General features: G+C 45.8%; 1 protein-coding gene across 1 annotated transcript in view; it reads right to left on the bottom strand.

Moving 5' to 3' along the window:
* sgcz (sarcoglycan zeta) overlaps window positions 1-25342 on the bottom strand; it is a gene marked incomplete at both ends in the record, with an annotated part of 200847 nt that overhangs the window by 56088 nt on the left and 119417 nt on the right. The window contains one exon of the mRNA XM_080837147.1: window positions 7860-7961. Within this exon, the coding sequence (XP_080693273.1) occupies window positions 7860-7961 (102 nt within the window). The remainder of the gene's footprint in view (window positions 1-7859; window positions 7962-25342) is intronic.

Below are 25342 nucleotides of genomic sequence, written 5' to 3'. Positions count from 1 at the left end.
TGGAGTAGAACATTTATAATTCATACCGGGTATTTTCATTTACATTTATATGTGAAGCTGATATCCACTGTTATCCAGTGCATATTAAAGCAGAGAGAGGGTGTACATTTTATCCCTGTCTGTTCTCTCAGGCAATTGATCCCATTTCCTGCTCTGGCAGTGGAGCAACATGCACAATTCAAGCACCATGCCCTCAGAACTGTATATATTAACTATGGTGTTTTCTACTCCAGAGATATATACAATAGAATAGGAAATAAAAAAGCAACTCTACATGTTTGTTGTTGGCTCTCCCTTGTCATGTTTCCTTTCCCCATTTTATTAAAATGCCAGCAAACCGACCCAATCTCACCCCGGCATTGATCTTATCTAGGGAGGCTGGGAGGAAGGGGGGTTGGTGGTGATTGACTGCACCTGACACAACCCCACTCCACAACAAGGTTGTTGATTAGAGTAAGAGAATCGGGCGTGTAGTTCCGGAGGCCTGGAGGCCCCACAGGCCCCAGTGTGGACAGGGCAGCCCACTGCTGCCTCAGAGTTGCTCAAGTCTGGAGAGCCAGTAGTCTGGAGAGGAGGAGTGGAGTCGGCACGGAGTGGGCTAGAGGAGTAGAGTGCCCTTTACCGTCTCAGCACCGCAGGGCACCTGGGGTTAGCGGCACGCCAAGTAGGTCAGGCGCCCTTCCTGTCGGCACCGTGTTGCGAAATGTCATTAGCCGACTGATGAGGGTCGAGCTAAAATGGCCGCCATTAAGGTTCCGCCGCAATGTAATGTCGATTATGAGGCATTAATGAATTCACTTTCAGACTAATTAATTTCAGTGAATGAGCCAAAAAGGGGGGGGGGGGGGTTGAGCATTGGTGTGCTTGTTGGGGGCACGTGCCCTCACAAGCCTGAGTTTCGTGGGCAGACTTCGAAAGCACTTAGTGACACACACACACACACACACACACACAAACACACACACACACACATACACACACACACACACACACACACACACACGCGCACGGGCATACACACAGAGAAACACACAGATAGATGCACTCACCATATTGGCAAATACACGGCAATAAATCACAATCTCAGCACTCAGACACTCAGAAACTCAGATCTTTTCTCTCAACACATACATGCACGTGCACACAAACATGCACAGGCAAATATATGCTCAAAAACACACTAACACACCCACACACACACACATAAATACTGGCAATGATAAAAGGCGGCGTTTTAATGTTCTTAATTAATTGTCTGGTTTGTTGTTGTGGCCATGGCAGGCTGAGGGCAAGCCTTCGGCAATGTAGAGGAGTGAGTGCAAGCTTAGTCATGCAGCAGTGACTCCACCATGTTAGATTTAATTAAACACTGGCTAATGGGGAAGATCCACCGGCCCCGGCGCCGCTCAAAGAGGCTGGGGAGCCTGAGCCGGGTGGCTGCCAGCCCCCACCGCTTTACCAGTCACATGGGCCAAGGTATCCAACCGAGACCATGAGGAACGGGACGAGCCATCAACTGTCTCATGGACCTGAGCTGTGATGTATATTAATATCTGAGCTGATGTGTATTAATATGTGTGTGACTTCGTGTGTGACCATGTTTACATATCACATGTTACATGTTTCATATCACACACACGGCATAAAGTGTAAATCAGAGGGAACATATATCTGTATATACTGATTGTGCATTGTGTGGGGGTATAGAGTAGTCTGGGAAGTCCCGCCCCACTTCTTCCGGCCAAATTGATTTTGCCTCTGCAGTGGGTCTGGTCAACTTCGGATAGCCGTTCATTTCAAGATTTCCAGAATCCTTGGAGCCAATCACAAACTGGCTTTTGGCTACCTGGCCCGCCATTGGCGGATTTAAACTTACCACGGCTACGTTACAAAATCTACTGCACGGAGAGTTTTTAAACATTGGACATGGTGGCCACCGAAGCACCGCAAAACTTCGATAAGGCAAGTTTTCTTTGAAAACAGAACAGAAACTTGCCCTGGAACAATTCATACAGAAAAAATATGTGTTTGCTTTATTACCGATCGTTGTATCGTTGTATAGTATCGTTGGTCTGATTGGTTAAAGGCGTGTCCAATTACGTGAGTGAAGTGGATCGCTAATGAGTAGTTGGCCAGACTAACTGAACAAATGGAATGCAGTGAAGGGGCAGGGAATTCCCAGACAAGGTATAGAGTAGACTGCATAATGTTTGTGTGTCTGTGTAATTGAGCGTGTGATATCTATTCATGCGTCTGTGCCTCTTCTTACAATGCACATCTGTGCGAAAGACAGTGCTGGGCAACACAGGCTTTCTCTGTTAAGTGTGCGTCACAATGTCTGTAAGTCTGTCAACGTGTGTCTGTATGTCTCAGTTAATGTGTGTGTGTGTGTGTGTGTTTTCCATGCCGTCCGTGTCTGGCAGCATTAATATTCTCTGAGGCAGTGGCTCCTGAAGGCCAGGCTGATTTGTGCTTCATCATCCTGAGCCCCTGTTAAATGTTAATGGATCCTATTTTTACATGAGAGGGGTGGGGTAAGGGGGGGAGGGAGGTGGTGTCTGGGTCACCCCAACCCAGACCTAGCCAGAGTGAAAAATCCAGAGCATTGGGCCGAGCCTCCGGGACCCGCACACTTCATCAAGTATTAATCGGACGTTCAGGAGAGTTACGCGCGGACAAATCCTTTCTTTCAGTTCACCATGGTTGTCAATCATGGCTCCTCCATGCATGTAAATGTCACATGTAACCCTGCATAGGCCCAGACTTCCTCTTCAATCTGCCTCATGGTACAGCCCTCTTCTCACCATGTCATACATGTTCCCTAATTCATGTGTATCTGAGGTGTGGTATTACAATGAACTAAGTTCATAAAATGATGTGTTAGAGTATATTTTAATCGAAACTGCTACACATGTTCCTGTTACCCAGGGGTCAAGGCCCAGCTACAAGGCAGAAACACTACCCATCACACATTTATTCTTTTGGAAAAGACACTTTACTGAAGGAACTACACTTCACAGAGGCACTTGATATGCAGCTGTTCAAAGCTACAGTCAGATGTGGAGTACTGTGAGTGTGGGTGGTTGCAGAGGAGGCGGCTCATTCTGCGCTGCTTAAGAACTACAAGAAGCCTGTGAGACAGGATGAAAGGTCAGAGTCACAGCCAGTCTGATGGACCAAAAGCCTTTGACACTTTCCTCTCCATCCATGTCTGCTTTGAGGTAATACAACAGACAATAACACGTGACCACTGATCAGCGGCTGGTTATTTAGACAGCCTGACCTTTACATAACTGAGCCTTATCTTCGCTTAGCTAACATCTTCCCTGGCATTGATGAGGAGTGACTGTTAGATTTAAAGCGCCAGGCGCGCAGGTCCGACTGTGGGGAAAGTAATGGCCGCGGATGATACCTCCTTGTTATTTCTAATCTTCTTCTTGTGTGAAGAACAGAGGGAAATGACTGCGGCCTACGTGAGGTGTCTCCGCCGCGGAGTTCACTTCCTCCGCGACCCCCTTTCATTTGAGGCAAAAGCAAGCGGAGATTAGAGGCGCGGCTGTGCCGAGAACACATTTGTCAGCTGGCTGTGGATAAACCCGTTATTTCTTTTCCAAGAGAGGTGCAATAATGGCGGCATCAAGACACCAGCTGTCTCATTTTAAACAGAGGCAGAGAGAAAGAGAGGGAGGAGAGAGTGTGTGTGTGAGAGAGAGACAGACAGAGAGTGAAAGAAAGACAGATAGAGAGAGAGAGTACGAGAGAGAGAGAGAGAGAGAGAGAGAGAGAGAAAGAGAGACAGGGGCCAGAATGTCACTAAGGACTAGCACAGTGCAAAGGGAGGGCTGTGTGAACGTGATTGTGTGTGTGTGTGTGTGTGTGTGTGTGTGTGTGTGTGTGTGTGTGTGTGTGTGTGTGTGTGTGTGTGTGTGAGTGTGTGTGTGTGGGTGTGTGTCTGTGTGTCTGTGTGTCTGTGTGTCTGTGTGTATGTGTGTCTGTGGGGGGTGTGTGTGTGACCCAGGTGCAAGAGAGGAAACTTATGAAGAGAGATAAAGCATCAGCAGAGAGAGATGGACAGTACAGCCATGTGAGGAGAGGGAGAGCCAGTATATAAATGGATAGACAAATACACAAAACAAAAGAAAGAGGGAGAAAAGAAGACACTGAAAGGGAGAAATGTGAGATGAAGTTTCCATTTTTTTTTATTTTCCTCCCTCAGCTAAAGCAATGCGCTCATGAGCTCCCAGGAGGGACAATTATAAAAGTGTGTGTCGGAAAAGAGGCCTAAACTCATCACTCACAGGCCACCAATCACAAGATTAAACACACACACACACACACACACACACACACACACACACACCAGAGGTATCAGGGGCTCATAATGATCTGCTCAACTTCTTTGCTGCTCCTCATAGACCATGTGCTCCACTGCCTCCATCACAGCAGTGAGACAATGGCAGGTTAAAGTGGACACATTAACCTATAAGTGCATGCCTCTATCTCACTACACATCCAGTCGTTGCTGCCTGTACAAAGACATTGTGTTAATCATGTACCCATATCCATGTGATTAGATTCCTTTGCTCTGTGTTAATCATGTACCCATACCCATGTGATTATATTCCATTGCTCTGTGTGAATCATGTACACTTATCCATGTGTTTAAATTCCATTACTCTGTGTGAATCTTGTACCCATATCCATGTGTTTTCTATTCGACAGTATTGTCTGATTCTGTTGCACATTACGTGTGATGTTAATTCCACCTGTCAAAGGTTCTCGAGCCAGTGTACAGACGAGTGCGGTTCTGCTAGAAATCTTGAGAACGATAAAGTGTTTGAAAACCTCAGGGACCCTCACAGACAGCAAAGTGGTTGAGGCAGAGTGGGATAGAACTAATGGGTCAAGGTATCAGCCTCGCTCTCATTATACCTGTTTCGACCCATTTAAATAGAGCCATCACTCAAACATCACAGCCAATCAGAGGTCAGCTCTCACAGAGCCTCACCCCCCTCCCTCCTGTAACTGGGGTGAGCATGGAGTAGAAGTTTTGCTCTGTGATCATAGGGATGTCCCCGATTTAGGGACATTTAGACTTTAATGGGGAGATGGAGAGAGTGGGAAAAGAGGGATGAAGTGAAAGTCCCTTAGAAACTCGTTTGTCAGCCCACCAACCAAACAGAAATGGAAAATTCAGTTTGTTTGTTTATCAGAGAAAGAAAAATCCGACCGCGTGAACCCTTCCAGCTAATATGCAAAGTGTTGTTATGTAAGGTTTTAATTTGTGGATAATTACGATTCCAAAAAAAGAAATGGTGCCCAGATTTATGGGTTATTTCTTTTTTGTATAACTTTATTTTGGTAAATTGCTTTTGGAGTTAACTTTGGGTATTTCTATTTCTCTATTTGTGGTATGTGTGTGTTTGTGCCTATATAAATTCTTTTTTAAATCTTTTTATTTTTGTCTTATTCTGTTTTAAGCTTTATGGCTTCATATCACTCCAGTTTTGTTCCTTTCCTTACTCTCCTATTTTTCTCGTCTCCTCAATCTCTCTCTCTCCTACCCTCCCTCCTTCCTTCCCTTCTTCTTTGTCTGGCTGGCATGATTTGTCACGCTGTGTTGGTGGGACCCGCTCAGGCTTACAAAGGGGCACTCCAGGCCAGAGGCACAGAGAGGCAAGCAGCTTTATCCAAGCGCTACGGCTAATGCCCCTGCTTATACTAGCACTACTGCTAGCTCACTCTGCCCACAGGCAGCACATCCAGCCTCCCCCTGGCCAGCCAAGCACATGCATGTATGTCTGTGTATATGTGTGTGTGCATGTGTGTGTATTTTTGTGTGTGTGTGTGTGTGTGTGTGTGTGTGTGTGTGTGTGTGTGTGTGTGTCTGTCTGTGTGTGTCTGTGTGTTTGTGCATGTATGTGCACATGTGTCTCATTACCAACAATGAAGAAAGGGAGGGACAGACCACCCAGCAGTCCTGAGTGGCCACAACTGGTTTGTGGCTAACTGACAGCTAAGACTGAGGGACTCAGGACCCAATGAAGCTCCCATGCACACACAGTGTACTGAGAACAGTGTGCGAACGCTGGAGCGCCAGTGACACCTCGCTGACCTGTAATTAGCAGATAGTCGCTGCCAAAATGAACATCAGTCAGGATAGTTTTAATAGGCAGCTTGGCCAGGCTTCTACAGAAAGAGACAGAGAGAGAGAGAGATAGAGAGAGAGAGTGAGGCCTTGGAGGCTCTGCCTTTAGAATATCAGATTGGCCATGCAGAGGGGGAGTGATGACTAGCCTGGTTCTGCACCTTCTGCGGGAAAGTGAGAGAGTTTGCTGTGCCGAGAATTCTGAGGGGGATATTTACACATAAGAAAATCTATCAGAGATCTGGAACACTCATCATTCACCTCTAAAGGTCAAAGAATCAGAAATCTCCAAACTCGGCCCCTGCCTCAGAGACCTGCTTAGAGAAGTGTAAGTGTGTGTGTGTGTGTGTGTGTGTTTGTGTGTGTGTGTGTGTGTGTGTGTGTGTGTGTGTGTGTGTGTGTGTGTGTGTGTGTGTGTGTGTGTGTGTGTGTGTGTGTGTGTGTGTGTGTGTGTGAGAGAGAGAGAGAGGAGTGTGTGAGAGAATGTGGCCTGAAAATGTCTCCTGCTGGCTAGCTTAAACTACACACATATACTATCAGTTTATATAAAGGTCTCTAGTCTTGGGACATCGGTTCCTGTGTGTGTGTGTGTGTGTGTGTGTGTGTGTGTGTGTGTGTGTGTGTGTGTGTGTGTGTGTGTGTGTGTGTGTGTGTGTGTGTGTGTGTGTGTGTGTGTGTGTGTGTGTGAGAGAGAGAGAGAGAGGAGTGTGTGAGAGAATGTGGCCTGAAAATGTCTCCTGCTGGCTAGCTTAAACTACACACATATACTATCAGTTTATATAAAGGTCTCTAGTCTTGGGACATCGGTTCCTGTGTGTGTGTGTGTGTGTGTGTGTGTGTGTGTGTGTGTGTGTGTGTGTGTGTGTGTGTGTGTGTGTGTGTGTGTGTGTGAAGAGGGAAAGAGAATAGAGTGAGAACGTGCCCTGAAAATGTCCATGGCTCCTCACCTACCACACATATATATTCTGCTGTGTAGCTGCTTCTGCTAAAGTCTGTGTGTGTGTGTCTGATTGCGTTTGCTTTGTGTTCAGTGTCAATGATGGGCATTGATCTGGGTGGGTAAAGTCATCCCTGATGATGAGACACACTGACGTACAGTTGGTCCCCCCCCCCCCCCAGTCTTTCGTTTCATTTAGGCTGCTTGTTTTGCGCTGGTGTTTCTCAGCAACCAGAATTTTTCAGATTGATTTTGCGCTCCTGCAACACATTTCATTCCTTCACTGATTGCTGACGAATTCCTTGCAGGTGATCGTTTGATTTTGATTAAACTCTCTCAGTCGTTTCACATCTCTGTCACAAGCCAGTTACTAGAGTGCATGCTTAAGTGTATGACACATGGGTCCTTGAGTTTGTATAAATTTGATAAGTATATGTGTGAGAGTTCAAGCTGTGTCTGTATTTGAGTTTTTATATTCCCCCTCTATGTATATGTTTAAAGGAGTGTACATTTACCTGTGCTTACAATTACTACTTCGAGATATGACGAAGGTCTGAGGACAAGAAATATCCAACCTTAGGACCTGCCTCAGTGATCTGCTTCCAGTAAGTGTGTGTGTATGCTTGTTATAAACTGCGTGTGTCACACACAGTGCATCTATATATGGCCTTCAGCTAAGTGAGGTGTTTCAATAGTATTCACTTGACATGATTTAGTGAAGAATAGAGGGAACCATGAATGGAGACAGATATGGAGATGGAGGAGAGGGCTCACCCTTCTGGACTGGATCTCCTTCACATACAGCGGCAGAAGAAACTCAGAGACGCCCTCGAGCCTGATGCCCTCTTTGGTCACACGGAGATTACCCATGCCATCCTGCACAAAGAGACAGGGAGACAGCAGAGACGGGGGGGGGGGGGGGGGGGGGCAGGAGAAGGGTACAGGTAGGAAGGAGAGACAAAAAAGAAGGTTAATGTAAAGACATGAAGGCAAATAGGACTTTGGCAACTTTGGATACAATGATGCACAAAAAGTATCACACACACACACACACATACTCATACACACAGAAACAGACATATTGGCCTCTCACGTGCTCCTCACATACAAAGGTGATGAGGTTAGTGGCAGACATTGGCAGCAGATTCTTCCTTTAAAGGCAGCTGATTCTTCGTTTAAAGGCACCTCTCTTTGCATGAGAGTGAATGAGTTTGCTGCTGTAATGCACTGTCAGGTGAGACAGCATAACTGGAGGTGATGCTTTTACATTAAACTAGTCTTATTAAACATCCAGAACATGATGATGTACGTGTATGTGTGTGACTGCACGCACGCACACGTGTGTGTGTCTCGGAAGCGGTGCATGTTCATCCCGGCAGGGTTCCGATGAATGAAGCGTAACCATGTTTTCAGAGCAATTAAATTGTTGCGAGCTCCCACCTCACTCTCTCTCCCAGTCTCTCCATCCCTCCCAACTCCCTATCTCTTTCACCTGACCGTTTGGCAGTTGCCGCTCTGCAGGAACCCTCACTCTCTCCCTCCCTGGCTTCTTCTCTGGCGTGGCGTAAACGTGTGTGTGAGATTGGATGTGGCAGGTAGTAAATTTAAACGTCTCTCTCAGGCAGGGCTTCGCATTCAATTCGAGCGACACAAAAGAGGAGCCCAACAGCTATTGCTCTGCCTCCCACCCTCTCTTTCTGCTTCTGTCTCGCATTCTCTCCCTCTCCTTCTGTCTCAAATTCTCTCTTTCTCCTTCTGTCTCGCATTCTCTCTTTCTCCTGCTGTCTCAAATTCTCTCTTTCTCCTTCTGCCTCACATTCTATCCTCTCTCTCTCTCTCTCTCTCCCTTTCTCTCTCTCTCTCTCTCTCTTTATCTCTCTGTCTTTCTTTGCTGCATGGCTGAAAGGCAAACAGGCAACAATAACTTACAAGTATACTGGCTAGAGGCTTCCATTACACCAGGTTGGACTGCATGTTGGATGGACTTTCAATTCCATTTCTGCCCATGCTTCAGACAAAAACACACATGTAGGGTGAAGTCCCACCAAAGACTACATTACCAACAATTCTCCTATCACCTAAACTCTCTTATCTACATTTCATCTGCCTTTGTGTTGAATTGTTGGTGCCTGTCAAATCGGGTGAGATTACCAACATATTGTTGCTGTTGCAAGGACAGCACCAGTGTGTCTTGGTGGCCCTCGCGAAGACGGCATCCCAATTTACACACAATTGCACCCATATTCACCCGGCGCCTGCTCACAGGGTAAGATATCTAAATAGTCTGATAATCCCATGTGAGACTAGTACCATTTTCACCTACACATATAGTCAAATACACACACAGTAACACAAGCACACACACACACACACACACACACACACACACACACACACGCGCACAAAGACACAAAAACGCACAAACACACACACACACACACACACACACACACACACACACACACACACACACACACACAGAAACACACACACACACACACACAAACACACACACACATATGCACTTGATCATATATCTCCTAGCACAGGCATTTTGTTTTGTCCATGGCAAACACAAGCTCTCCCTGTGGACAGCATTCAATCACTCCAGCGCTGAGGATGAATGCACAGAACAGAGACCCCGGGCTGACCCCCCCGCCCGCTCCCCCAGTCTACTCCTTTCCTGACCATAACCTCCATAACACACACACACACACAAACACACAAACACACAAACACACACACACACACACACACACACACACACACACACACACACACACACACACACAGGGCTGGGTCAGACTATGTGGTGCTCTTCTTCTTAGCCTTTCAAGACAAAGAGTTGCAGCCACTGAGAAATGTCGTTCACAAATAACCGGCCTGGCTGTTTTGTTGACGTGGCTCTGGCTGTGGCTGTGGCTGTGGCTGGGAGGGGGATCTAGTTGGCTGTGGCGCTCCTGACACAGCAGATTTGACTCCGTTACAAAGCCGGCTAATTCGTCACAAGACGAGGGCAATGGATGAAGGGGTAGCTGGAAGCCTGGCTGATCTTGCTTGTGAACAAGTCAGCAGTCTAAGTTAATGTGCACAACTTCTGATATGAACATTGAGTTGCCTTATGTTAAGCTTTTGAACTTTGATTCTCCAAAACAATAAAACAGCTTTACTTATATAAAGCAACTTGGAGGCACGCACACAAACACACACACACACACACACACCCACACGTGCACACACACACACAGACAAAGACATGAAGTCCCACACACATGTACCTCCATAATGATATGGAGACCCTCATGCACGGACAGATACACACACACACACACACACAGACACACACACACACACACACACAGACACACACACACACACAAACACACACACAAACACAAACACAAACACACACACACACACACAAACACACACACAAACACACACACGCACACACACACACACACACACACACACACACACTCAAAGCGTTCTCTCTATTTGGTTTAGAGACAGCCAGAGAGCTGTGGGCAGTGTGTCCTTTGAGCGATGAGTGCTGGCCTCAACAGTCTGCTACACTAGCGGGCCTGACAGGATGAAGTGCTCGGGAGACGGCCGTGAAAAGGCAGATGCCGAAGGCTGCAGGAGGCTGCCATCCCCTCCCTCCCTCCCTCCCACTATCTATCTATCTCTATCTCCATCTCTAATAGCATGCCCTCTCTCAATCAGGCACTCTCCCTCTTAATCACAGACTCTCAATCACTCTCTCTCTCTCTTTCTCTCTCTCACTCTCTGCCTCTCTATATCTTTCTGAATAATTGTCGCTCACCCCGGCACCCCTTTCACTCTGGCTCACTCCGTCTCATTCGTCTTTGCTGTCTCGGAATGTCTTTTAGATCTCTCTCTCTCTCTTGTTTCTATGGTGTCTGTCAATCATAAAGGTCTCTTGCTCAGCTGTCAACTGAACATGACCTACAGGACTGTTTGTCACCACATTGCTATGAATGTAAATCGCAGACAGCTACAGAGCAGCCACCTTTTTGTCCACTAATCTATCTCTCGCTCTCTCTCTCTCAATGCATTTAGATTTTTCATCTGCTCTACTATCAACTTTTTATGCTCTCTTTCTCTCCATCTATCTATCAATCTATGGTGACGGATTATGTGTCAGGTGAATGTTATGTTTTACACTGACACACACACACATTACCATTGCAGTCATGCAGTCACTCATAATCAAAAGCAATTGCATCCTCTCTTCTCAAACTCCATTCTTGCACTTGCACTGTTGTGGTGAGGAACTGCAGAACTCTGTTTCTTTTCACTCCAGCACGTTTCCCAGAGGAAGAGAGTATTACAGTTCCGTTCTATTTGGAGCACACTCAACAATCTATCTTCCTTTTCTCAGCCTACATCAAATCTGCAATCACACACGTACATGAAACCATACACACACACCCACCAACACACACACCCCAAGTGACTCAAAAAGTTATGAGACAATGTGGAGCCCTGATATGAAACTATTCAGGGTACACACAGGGTGATTTGTGTCTAAGCCACTTATTATCTTCAAAGGCCACCCAGGCGTCTGCCGCTGCCCGTGCCCCTGATCTCATCGGCTCTCCTCTCCGTGGTGCAGAGTCAGGCGGATGGCAATTAAGCCTGAGATTACACTGACCCACACCTCCACCAGACACAGATGCACCGTCCTCAAACAGAAGCCAGACGTCTGGAGAGCAGCGCAAACATGCCCTTGTGTACGTGTGTGTCTACCCCCCTCGCTCTCTCTTTCTTCCAAGGTCTAAAAGAGTGTTCATGTGGACATGTGATTGTGTGCGACCGTGTCTGCGTGTTCGGGAATAATGCATGTGCGCGGAGGAGCAATTTCCTGGATGCCGTTGGATCGTAGTGGCCGCGTAATCGGAAAACAATCATCTCTAGAATGGTCATCTGTTGGCCATGGGAAAGCAATAAAACACGGCTCTCCACACAGCAGACACACCAAGAGGATGAAAGAGCATCATTAGCGACTCTGACGAATGGGATCTGGACCACTTGCGAAGGCTGGCAGGCCACATTACTTGGAGATATTGGATGCTACCTAACAAGGCTAATAGCCTTGAATTAACCCTCAACAAAGACCAACCTACTCCCCATACTCTCACACCGAGCAATATTCCCACACTGTTAAAAATGTGTGTGAAATCTGCACTTCTTTCCTGTGACTTGTAAGATATGCTACTGTATAACTGATTGATTGTTGTGTGTTACTTTATCAAAGGAGCCAAAAAATAATGAGGTATTACATTTACTAAAAAAAAATCACACACCCTGGGTGGGGTACTGCACCCTGTCTCCTCAAACTCTTTCTCTTTCTCTGCCACCTTAGTACAGACAGTTTCATTTTCATGAGACCACAGCACCCATACTGTGGGTGTGTGTGTGTTCCCTACTTTGTTTTAGCTTTCCTGTTATTTCTTTTAATACCAGCCTGTAACGAGCCAGGGGTCTGTATTTGTCACCGTAATCGCTTGTTTCTCTCTGTACATTTTAACAATGCGGCTCCCCCGGTGGCTGATGTCGGAGGATCAATGGCTTATTGGATTTTCACAGCCTTCAATAGAGGGGCTTGCCTTCCAAAATTAATTCCACCGAGACTAGCAAAATCATAATTATTTGGTCCTGAGTGGCCCTGATTACATATCTGAGGGAGGGGTGTGAGGGTCGGGAGGTGTCTGGGCCCTGGCTGCACCGTCATCGATTGGGCCTGTCCAAGCACACCTGCCCAGCATCCCAGAAAAGCTGTTTCACCTCTCAGTCAAAGCAGGCTGCAGGATTACAAGGCCTGGGCTGAAGATCGCAAGATTCCAAATGGGTCTTCTCATACTTCTACTGGAAAAGAAAACATCCTCTGGGAGGCCGTGAGACAACAGTCGCATTGCTGTCAATAGCCACGTTTACATTTGTCAGTATAAACCGCTCATGAGGCGCATGCCCAAGGCAAGGTAAGCGGACTAAACTTCGGTCCATGTAACAGCTTCACAACAAGAGCCGCTTCCCTTAGAAGTTTTCACACCTTCTCGCGAAACCGATTCCGTCAGAGCGGGTTACAAAAAAACAGACATGTAAACATCCCTATTATTAGCAGTGCTGTGCAGTTTATGCAAATCAAAATACATTCGGTGAAATGAATTGAGATGGAGATCCACTAGCTACTCTAACCAAACTCCTCCTTTGGGAGACTAAACACATTTATCCCATCTTTCTGTTGCTGACACTGCCCTGGCATTTGTTGTTAGGCCGGACCTCCTTCTGCCCACTGTTGTACCATCCTCCATCCACTCTGTCCTGAGCAGTGAGGTATGGCCAGGGCTTGGGCATCGACGGTGGGACAACCGGTATCGATCGGCTCCCTGCTGAGCGGATGGAAGGCGGGAGAGAGAGGGATGTGAGAAGAGGGAGAGAGGAGCGAAGAACAAACGCTGACATGAAAGGGTGATGGTGATTTGGCCCTGAGGGGAGGAGGAGAGAGGGAAGAAAGAGGGAGGGAGGTTGAGAGGAGAGGGGTAGAGATGGGTTTGGGGCGATGGGAGGGGTTGGTGTGCGTGTGGATGGGAGGGGTTTCTGGGGTTGCACATCTGTCAAACACACACACACACACACACCGACACAGCTGGACACACACATACACATACACATACATATTTTGCGTCTTTCGACAGTTTTTTTTTCATCCAACACAGTGTCAGAGTCACAATCTTTTTTCTTTTCCTGCGGCAGTCCGATGCTACAAGACTGACACACAATGTAGCCAACCCCAAACCAGTCTCTGGATAGGTCACTGGCGTGGATCCAAACTCTGAATCTCACACTGTTAACTGCCGTGGCTGCCCTTGTTGGCTGCTTTGCCAAGGAGGACCCCTCCCATAGATCCCACAGGATGCCCTGTACTTCCACCCTCGACAGGCACAGCGGTCTGCTGCTACAGACAGTACACTACTCTTGGTGTAAATTAATCAAACAGAGCAAGAGGCCAGAGAGCGAGAGAGCGAGAGAGAGAGAGAGAGAGAGAAAATGAGCCAAGACAACCGGGAGATGTAACTGCTAGTCTGTACTTTTGATCTCATGCCCTTCCCAGAAGATGAGCCCCTACTCAAGAGCTCCCACAGGGTGACCGTGGCAACCACAGCTCTGTCATCAGAGAGACATTACAAGTGTGTTTACACTGCAGAGTCTCCTGTACAGGTCAACACACCAGCAAAGACACTAGCATACAGAGCAAAGGGAGACAAGTATTGACATAAAAAAAGCAGTGGAGAGCCAAGGAGAAAGCATTAAACACTCTTACTCTCTCTTGATGTGTCTACTCATGTACCTTAGAGGGACTTGCAGGGTCTTGCGTGTGTGTGTGTGTGTGTGTGTGTGTGTGTGTGTGTGTGTGTAACCATTTCATGGTATCACTGAGCAATAGATGCTAGGGTAGCATTTTTTCTCAAGTCTCAAATTTCAAAGTCAAATATTCTCTTTAATGGCTAGAGATAACTCAAACATCCCTATGTGTCGCCATTAGTCTCTTACACATCTCAGCCTAATGAAGCAGAGATGGCCGCCAGGAGTGAATTATATCCCCCTGTCCTCCATTAAAAACCCCATGGCCATGCCCCACCTCAACCTCACCCCCATCCCAGTGCTCCGTCCGAGACCCCTCACACTCATCGCCTGCTTGCTCCATGATGGGCTGCACCCCTGCCCAGACCGTCATTAGCAATGCGGGCGTCCCCTCAGCACTCAGCTCATTAGCGCGCCAGCTAAAGGTGGTCTTGATGGGGCCTGCCTGGGCCCTCTCATCACTCACCCGCCACCCCCAGCATTGCTGCTGGATCAGTGGGCTTCATCCCGCCCTGGGTGAAGGGGAGAGAGGGCACCAGGAGGTCAAGGACTGAATCCATCCAAAGGGAGGCCGGTATAGAGAGCTTGTCATGGTGGTGGAGGATGAGTTATGGTTAGATATGAGCTGTAGAGGACTGAACAGTTGAGATGGGATTGTGTATATTGCAGATCTGATGGTCTTGATGTAGGGATTTAGAGCAAAGTCATCTTTCTATAAGGGCCAATGGCTGTAACAAAAATGATGGGTCATGTGTGAAAGCAATGGTGAGCGGTTAATCTTGATAATTATGAATTCATTAAAAAAAACATAAAGATCTCAATCCAAATCACAAACATGCTGTGACATATTACTGTGAAATATTTTTTTCATCTTAAAAGTCCATACACTTCTGAGAGCAAATCGTGTTGGCTTAAAGGATTTTAAATGGCAAGGGTAGGCTCTGCTTTCTTCACCATTGCCTTATCATAGTGGATTTCGGGGCTTGTGCATGCATATTTTGTCCATTGTGGTAAAATCAATTAAGTGAGGAAAGGCACTGCTTATGGTGTGCCATGTTTAGGTATGAGCTGACTACGAGCATGCAGAGCCAATCAAAGCTAATCAGCGTCAGGGACTTTTCAGAAGGCCACTTTCAAATGGACGTTGTTATTAACTGAATATATATAAATAGTAATGTACATCATGTACATAGTTCGAGGTAACTGGATTATTGTAAGTTTACTAGTTATTGTGAGCTGCTTTGCATGTAAATAAAAAGGGTGTGTCCCATCATCAAATTACTAGCAGTGACGCTAACGGTTTGTAGTGGTGTGTAGTGGAAACCTTTTTAGAAAGTTGACTGACGAGGCATCAGCGCTAAATGCCCATACTAAGTTTGGAGCATCAGTGGAAATGTCTGCTACTTTCTAAACCGCCAAAAAGCGACAAACATTTACAAAAACGGTCATCTTTGTCTAGTGACCAGAGCCACAAAAACATTAATAGCGGATGTGAGTTCTCTAAGGATGAAAGTAATGTAAAAATGCAAACAAAAAGATGACAGATTTTTGGTTAGACCCAAAATGTAGGACACATACTCTATTCACTCGAGAGCATGATTTTGCTGCTTCAAGCCCACATTCATTTCGAATGTGTCAGTGTAATTGCTGACTATCTTCTAACCCAACATGGTACCCTCACACTAATTAATATCAGTTGTGCTTTAAAGTGACACATTATGTGCTTCCCATTGATGACACCTGTGCACCCCAGCCCCTGTTCTTGCGGAAACACATTTATTTTGGACCTGCAAATGCACAATGCCTACCCAGGCACTGACCTCACCACACATCACCGTGTGAAAGATGCTGAAAGTGTGAAAGCTCGGAGGTGAAAAAAAGCCCCCTCCATTATAGCTGGAAGTGAGCTGTGAGGAGAGGAAATAGGCCAATGGGGAAGTGAGGATAAGATTGTGTGAGGGCCGTGACCACAGTCACCAGGTAAGGGGAGGTCGATATGCTGTTCACACCCATCACACTGAGAATCCTATATGTGATAGACAGAGGAGATGGTGGTAAACATCGACATGAAAGACAAAACAAACATTATAGACTGTCAAAAGCTATGCAGGCCAGCAATATTTGTTAGAGTCCAACATGAAATCACGGTAAGGTTGAGTGGCTCTCCTGGGAAATATAAAGAGAGACTGCAGTCCAGAGCCACACCGGGCCAAGATAAGAATCAGGTGTGAGTGCTGTGGCTTTCAGCTGGAGCTGAGTTATTGCCACCACAGCTGTGATGGGAAGATTGGAGGAGGTTATGGTGCAGAGCGCTGCTGTAAGACTCACATAAGGTCAAGTCTGAGACTCTGGCATATCTGCAATTGGTGGCGCAGCTAGCCACAGTCAACTGCATTTGATGTAATACTGAACTACAGTGTGTGGTGTTACATCATGCAAGAACGTAATTCTGAACTACAGTGTGTGGTGTCACGTCATGCAGCATGTAATACTGAACTACAGTGTGTGGTGTCACGTCATGCAGCATGTAATACTGAACTACAGTGTGTGGTGTTAGGTCATGCAAGAACGTAATACTGAACTACAGTGTGTGGCGTCACGTCATGCAGCATGTAATACTGAACTACAGTGTGTGGTGTTAGGTCATGCAAGAACGTAATACTGAACTACAGTGTGTGGTGTCACGTCATGCAGCATGTAATACTGAACTACAGTGTGTGGTGTTAGGTCATGCAAGAACGTAATACTGAACTACAGTGTGTGGTGTCACGTCATGCAGCATGTAATACTGAACTACAGTGTGTGGTGTTAGGTCATGCAAGAACGTAATACTGAACTACAGTGTGTGGTGTCACGTCATGCAGCATGTAATACTGAACTACAGTGTGTGGTGTTAGGTCATGCAAGAACGTAATACTGAACTACAGTGTGTGGTGTCACGTCATGCAGCATGTAATACTGAACTACAGTGTGTGGTGTTAGGTCATGCAAGAACGTAATACTGAACTACAGTGTGTGGTGTTAGGTCATGCAAGAACGTAATTCTGAACTACAGTGTGTGGTGTCATGTCATGCAGCATGTAATACTGAACTACAGTGTGTGGTGTCACGTCATGCAAGAATGCTGGTGTGGCCCCATGTCTCAGCATTAAGCATTTTGGCACGCAGTATAAAATATATTTACATTTTATTGTTCCTTTGTTCACTTATTCAAGCTTATATGTTAGATCTGCTTTGAGAAAATGACTTCAGTATACAGGTAGGTTGCCTCCTTCATGATGAGGATACCTTATCAACATGGGGGAATTCTGGACGCTAACACAAGAGCACATAACAAAAAACACACACACACACAAACACACACACACACACACACACCATGAACCCCAAATAGACGTACATTAGCACAAAACACCTTCCCTCCAGTGGGTAGGCCTATCGGTGCTGAGAGGCAGTCGGTGGCGTGCGCACAAGGACAATGAGGCGCTGTGTAAAATCCTAATGGGCTTTCTCTATGCTGTTTTTGTGTTCCAGGTAGTTTGACCCCTGCCACGCATGGCTGCCTTGAATAATTCCCCTCCGCCAGTGTCATAATGACATCCAAATAGCAGCTGTCCTCTGCACTCACACAAACAGGGACTTGGTAGCTGACGGATACCTCTACCTCAGTTCTGTCGCCTTTAACTGGCAATTTTTAGTATCTTATATTGGCCTTTAAAGTGCATGGTACCCGAGTGTAGTAATTGTGCATTTTTCCACTTACAAAGGATAAATGTGCTGAATATGAAATAAAAAAGACAGTTGTATAATGTTACGACCCTGGCGGGTCTAGGCCCCGCCCTATGAGGGTCATGCCTGTTCTCTCTCCCAGCTTTTCTCCACCTCTCTGTCTCTGCAGTAGGTAATTGAGGACAGGTGTGTTCCTGATCAGCTTGGTAGATTGATGACAGGTGTGTTCCTGATTAGCTGGGCTACATAAGCCATGACCAGCCGGCAGGCAAGGCTGCTCTGGTCATCCCGGCATTTTGGCTTTTTGGTTGATCGTTGATCGTTGATCGTTGATCGTTGATCGTTGATCGTTGATCGTTGATCGTTGATCGTTGGTCGTTGGTCGCAGGTCGTAGGAATTTGGGTTCGTGTTTTGTTCTTTGTGGTCATGTTGTCATGAAGGTGGATCTCTGTTGTCTTTTCGTTTGTTAACCCCCTAAACTGACTTTGCACGACACTTTAGTTTACTCTTCACAATACTGAAGGCACCACACTTTTGCATTCCTTAAACTTTGAAGTTACCTTATCCTTTTAATAAATTATTTATTCTTATAAAACCAGCATGGCCTCCCCTTTATGTTTTGTGCATTGAGCCTGTACGTTACAGCATCTTAGTGTACTTTATAGAGTTGACATTAAAATAAACTGTAAGGAACGTGGAAAATATTTTTTTGACGTCAGTTGGTTAATGGGCTTGTCCTTGGGTATATGCCAAGTATCTGAAAGACTCATGAGGATATAATGACGTTTTGTGGAGTGACAACACACAAATTCCCAAAAACACATTCTTCCTTTAATAAAAGTAATACGCCAAAAGACCACTGATAATGGCATCATCATCAACTAAATACCACCTGGCCAGGTGCTCCATCCATACAATGTCCTTCAATAACTCACATTGCAAAGCTACCCATGTATGGGCACTGTGGACACCAGCTGAGAGAAGGCCAGACCTTGGCCATTTATAAATCACATACTTTCTTGTCAGAGTAAACCTTTTAGTGCTTCCCTCAGTTCCCAGGCGTATGCACTCAGAATTCAGCACAGCAATAAAAGGTGCCTAATTCTTCTTAACACTAAATGGAAACATTCCTCTAAGAATGAAAGTTGATGTCTTAGTACAAGGACACAGCTGTGTGTGTGTGTGTGTGTGTATACTTGAGTGCACTTGAGTCACTTGTTCATCTTTAGTATTGACTACTTTTCCCATATTGCTAAATTAGCTTGTGTCTATGCAGATGCTAGTGTGCGTGTGTGTGTGTGTGTGTGTGTGTGTGTGCTTGTGTAGTATGTATGTGTGTGTGTGTGTGTGTGTGTGTGTGTGTGTGTATGTGTCTGTGTCTGAGAGAGAGAGAAAGAGAGAGAGAGAGAGAGAGAGAGAGAGAGAGCACTAGGGAGAAAGCGTTGTCTATAATTAAGAACAAGTTAATGTCAGAGGGTTAGTGCTCTATATAGATGATACACAGCAAGCTGCAGGTAGGTGTGTGTGTGTGTGTGTGTGTGTGTGTGTGTGTGTGTGTGTGTGTGTGTGTGTGCAATTGTGTGTGTGTGTGTGTGTGTGTGTGTGTGTGTGTGTGTGTGCATGTGCATACGCATATGTGTGTATGTGTATCAGAGAGAGATTGTGTCTGTTTGTGTGGGTGTGTGTGCGTGTGTGTCTGTCTGTGTGTGCGTGTGTGTGTGTATGTGTGTGTGTGTTGTAAGTGTATGTGTGTGTGGTTATTTTCAGTGTTCTCTGCAGATAATCTATCCCACTCTTGCTCTCTGGAGGGCCCAGATAAACATCAGACATGTCAGCATTCTCTCGCACACACAGTCTCTCTCTCATACACACACACCTTCTCCGTCACACACATACAGTCTTCCCTGTCACACACACAGTCTCTCTTACACCTACTCACCCTCTCACACACACACTCTCTCTCTCTCTCTCTCTCTCTCTCTCTCTCTCTCTCTCTCTCTCTCTCTCCCTTTCTCACAAACACACACACACACAAAACAATCACTCTCCCCTCATACTGTTTATCCTTCATCCTTATCTCTCTTTTCCCCACTTTCTCACTTTCCATCTTTCTCTTCTTTTAGTTGAGGTTAAAATGCCCCGTCTCTGCTCCTCCTTTCTCCCTCTTTAATTCTCCTCTTCTCCTCTCACTATCTCTCCCACCATACCCCACCCCACTATTGTCATTCTCCATTACCTCCTTTCTTTCGACCGCACCTCCCCCTCTCAGCCCCACATTGCCCCTCTCAGCCAACCCCCCCCCCCCCCCCCCAGCCCCCTCCCTATATGCTCCTGTATTTATTTCTCCATGGCCTGGGGGCAGCCTGCAGTGTGTTTGGTCAGCACATCTTGGGTCGGAGACGGGTAGAGGAGGGTGGGGTGGGATGCTGTGTGTGTGTGTGTGTGTGTGTGTGTGTGTGTGTGTGTGTGTGTGTGTGTGTACTATGTGTTCCACTGTATGTCCTGGTCAGCAGGGCCCCAGGGCATCTCCATTCTCCATCACCGAGGGGAAAACATTCCGTCCTGAGGCAGCTGAAGGCGTGGAGTTGGTTGCATCAGCTTGCCCCTGGTCATTAGGGCCTGTCTGAGGCTCGGGCTCCATTAGCTGGGATTAGGCCCTTGTGGCCATTGCCATGCAGCCGCATGCTTATGTTATGAAACGATACACATGTCCACTAAACTGAGAATCGGCGAATGGACACTTTTGCTTAACTCTATTCCACACAAAAACAGCATACACAATAAACAAACCAAATCCTACACAAAAACAAACAGAGAGAGGGAGAGAGAGAAAGCGAGGGAGAAAGCGAGAGAGAAAGGGAGAGAGATGTCATCTGCACTGGTTTTGCTTTCTGTTTCTTTTCCGTCCTGTCCAGGTCCTGTTTAGAAGATATGTTTTGGCAATACACTTCAGAGTACCTTTTAGTCATGCCAATGAGATATACTAATTGAAATTAATTGAATTCAAATCCAAATGTATTGAATACTCCTCGTTGTTCATCTGCGTTCCTCTCCTTATACTGTGTTTATCCCAAATGTGTGGTGCTCTAAACCACTCAGGATGAATGAGCAGCATATTGGACAAACATCTGTCTGTGCCCCTATCCCAATGTGGAGCTGTGTTACTCACACACAAACACACACATACACACACGCGCGCACGTGCACGCACATGCACACACGCACGCACGAATGCACTCACACACACACACACAGGCCCACACACGCACTAAGCACCCACACACTCACACGCATGCACGCAAACACAAACACACACAAACACAAACACACACAAGCACGCATGCACTCACACACAGACACACAGGCCCACCCATACGCACAAAGCACACACACACACACACACACACACACACACAGCCCGAGCCTCTCTCCATGTGTACACGACTGCTTCTGAGGCAGCTTTCCTGTCTTTCCTGACATCTCAGTGATCTGCAAAACAGACGTATCCTGTAATCACTCATAACCATCAGCCTCCATGTGGACATCACTATCAGCATCATCATCAGCCTCCGTGTGGACATCCTCGTCATCATCAGCATCATCATCATACATCTGCCCTCAGCCTTCACCTGACCCATGACTGAGACTAAATAAACAATCCTGCAGCAATCACTCAAATGTGGCGCCTCACTCAGCGAAGTGCTATGAACAGCCCCCGATAAGGGCAAATACTGTAATGACCTCTTTGTTCTGTGTTATTTGCAAGCTGTTCTTTAATATTTCATCAGTGGTGCTCTACTGCTGAACATACCCTCGGGCCATAACTAGCTACGCACACTCTCAGCTTTGACACTGTTAAAAGTAATCAGTAAATGTCCATGGCCTTTAATATAGAGAGCAGAGTGTGTACTAACAATGACTGTTAATCATCGATCGGACCACCAAACCACATCTGACAAGCTGCAAAAGTGTATCAAGAAATTACATGAAATATAATTACATTAAATATATTTCAGTGTGAATCTCTATGCTATCTCGGATATGTTCCAACAAACAAATGTATGTACATACATAAATAATTCAACTCAATAATGAAACATCAGTCCCCATTACGATAACAAGACACCACTGTTTCTTGCTAAAATGCTCGCTGACATGCCGGATTCTTCTAGAAACTGCTTGCGAGCTCAACAGTGCTCTGTGTTTCTAAGGACAGCCACGTAGGGATGATCAAAGCGCTCGCTCTTAAGGAGTCCGCACACGTAACCGCGGTGTCTGCACGTTTGAAAAGCATGTGGCGAGAAAGAGAAAAAAAAGAAAAAGAGGAGGATTCGCGACGGATACAGTATCTGGGGAGAGACAGGAGGACAGACAGCGTTTGATCTGGTGGGAAATCACCTCTCTGGGTCTGGTGAGTCATGACAGCGCTTCATGGCATCACTCACCAAAGAGCCCCAACACGACACGTCCCGACAGATGTGAAGAGATGTGTTGATTCTTTAGTTTGCTGTTGGCTGACTGTAAACAAGCTGCTGATGTTCAGAGGGAGCCTCAAACAAAGGCAGTCAGATGAGAGCTGACAGGGGGACGGGAGAGCGTGTACACTAAAACACACACACACACACACATGCACACACGCACACAGACAGGGACAAACACACTAAAACACAGACACAGACACACAGATTCACACTAACACACACACACACACACACATACACGCTCGCGTGTACACACGCACACAGACACAGACACACACACACATACACACACACACACACACACACACACACACACACATTGATTCACACTCACTTCACTAACATCAAGACTTCATTGCACCTCTTGTGTCTTCATTATAATTAAACATATGGCCTACATGAAGAACATTCACACTGTCATACAGGCACACCAATGCACACTTACAAAATTGTAAAACTGTAAACAAATGTGGGTTCTCACACAAGACCAAAAGATGAAACAATGATAATAATTTATTGACGCTTATGCTTGGTTGCAACAAAGGTATCATTCTGGATATCGTTTATGGTTGTGAACTATCTTGACATCTGTCAGAAACAAGCACACCTACCATAATTCCATGGTTCTCCAAAAGATATCGTGCATGCTTCATTTCTGCCATTTAGCCACCCCCACACTCTCACTCACATAAACCCACAAACACACTCATGCACAAAAAAAAACTGAAACAATCACATTCCCTCCTGGCACTCTCACACTCAAGCGAGCAAATCTCTCCAAAGCTTCAGGGTCATCTCAGAACACTTCATGCCTAGCGCCCTACTCTACTCACTCAGATTGTTTAACAAAGACTACCCAGGGGAAGAAAAACTAACTAAAAAACAAGAACACCACACGCATACACACACACACGCAGTGATTGAGAGACAGTGAAAGAGAGAGAGAGAGAGAGAGACAGGGAAAGCGATAGTAAGAGAGAGAGAGAGAGAGAGAGAGAGAGAGAGAGGGAGAGAGAAATCAGAAGAGTGGAAGTTGGAGAAAGTGTTCCCTCTCATCTGCTTGCTTCATCTCTTTTCTCCACGTCTGGTCTGGCTCTGCACTGCACTGCACTGCATAGTGTGCTAGAGCTGAAAAGCAGCCGTTTGGAGGAGATAATGGAGGCCGTGGGATGCATGCAAAGGCAGGCTGGGCTCTGGGTGCAGTAATATGAAGATTAAAGGAGGCCATTTAGCACCACAGGAGGAGGTGCCCAAAACACAAGTGTGTATGTGCTGTGTTTAGGTTATAGTTAATGTCACTCAGGATTTGTGTGTTAGTGCTGTATGCATGTGTGATTGCATATAATAGTTTACACACAGAGACACACACAAACACACACACACACTAAAACACATACATACTTTGAGAGAATTTGTGTCTATGCAGAGTTCAGATGGCCGCATTGATCTGCTTTCAAATCTGCTGGGGTGATTGCAAGGGAGAAGAGAGATGTAGAAAGAATGTCTGAGACTGTCTTTGTGTGTGTGTGTGTGTGTGTGTGTGTGTGTGTGTGTCTGTGTGTGTGTGTGTGTGTGTGTGTGTGTGTGTGTGTGTGTGTGTGACTAGAGAGACTAGCTGTATTGTGGAGTGGTAAACTTCCCTCATAAGCTTGAGGGATAGACAGTTTACTACCCAGGATTCTTATTCATTTTTAGCAAAAAGGTTTCAGAATTTCTGTCCGAATCTTTCATAAGAAGAAGAAGAAGAAGGAGAAGGAGATGCAAGTTGATGTGCGTTTGACATGAAGCATGAAAAGTGACCATTTTACCTGAAAGTGCATTTTTTTCTCATTCCATATGTCCGCTACCCCGCTAATACCATTATTTTACTTCCATTATTAACACTTGTTTCCACCAACCATGGTGTCTTGTCTTATGTTACACCCCATACTGTCGCTACTAGTTATATTTGGATGGTTGCTGTAGCCAAAGCCCTGTTGTTAGCTCCATACCTCTCATTGCCAAGCTACCATATCACAGCCTTCTGTTGAGCCTTAGCTTTGTAAAACCACTGTGGGTGTTAGCCAGATATAGTATGTTGCTACTGAAAGTAATTTTACAAATGTGTGAATGTGTACAGATAAACATGTTGTTTATCTCTTTTCTTTTGCCAATCCCTAATACATTTGTGACTTTTTTTACAAAGCTACAGTTAATTGATTTTTACCTGCTCTCCAAGTAATATGGCGGTGCACTGGGATTACCTCATAGCAGTGAAATCAGAATGTAATTGACATGGTACAGACTGAAGCAGAAAAGGGGATCCAACCCCGCTGTGATACAAAAAATAAATGACATAAAACTGCTCGCAAATGAGACTGAGAAGGGGGGCTGAGAGAGACAGAAAGAGGCCATGTCATCTCTAAAGATGAATGGAACTGCTTTCACAGACAGAACAGATGAGCTCTTGGGTTTCCAGAGCTGAGAAAATAAATATTCTTGATGTGGATTTTTCAATTAAATTACCAAGGGGAAGAGTTCAAATCACTCTTATTATACACAGTGGAGAAAGTTCTCAAGCCATTTCTCAACCACTCTGAAGGCAGGTTTTTGGTTGGTCATAAACAGTATTCACATCCATAAAGAGGTTTTGAATTAATGTCTGAGTCTCAATTTAT

This window comes from Sprattus sprattus, assembly GCF_963457725.1.
Source record: "Sprattus sprattus genome assembly, chromosome: 4".
Classification (NCBI taxonomy): domain Eukaryota; kingdom Metazoa; phylum Chordata; class Actinopteri; order Clupeiformes; family Clupeidae; genus Sprattus; species Sprattus sprattus.
This window is presented reverse-complemented; position numbering and strand designations above follow the sequence as displayed.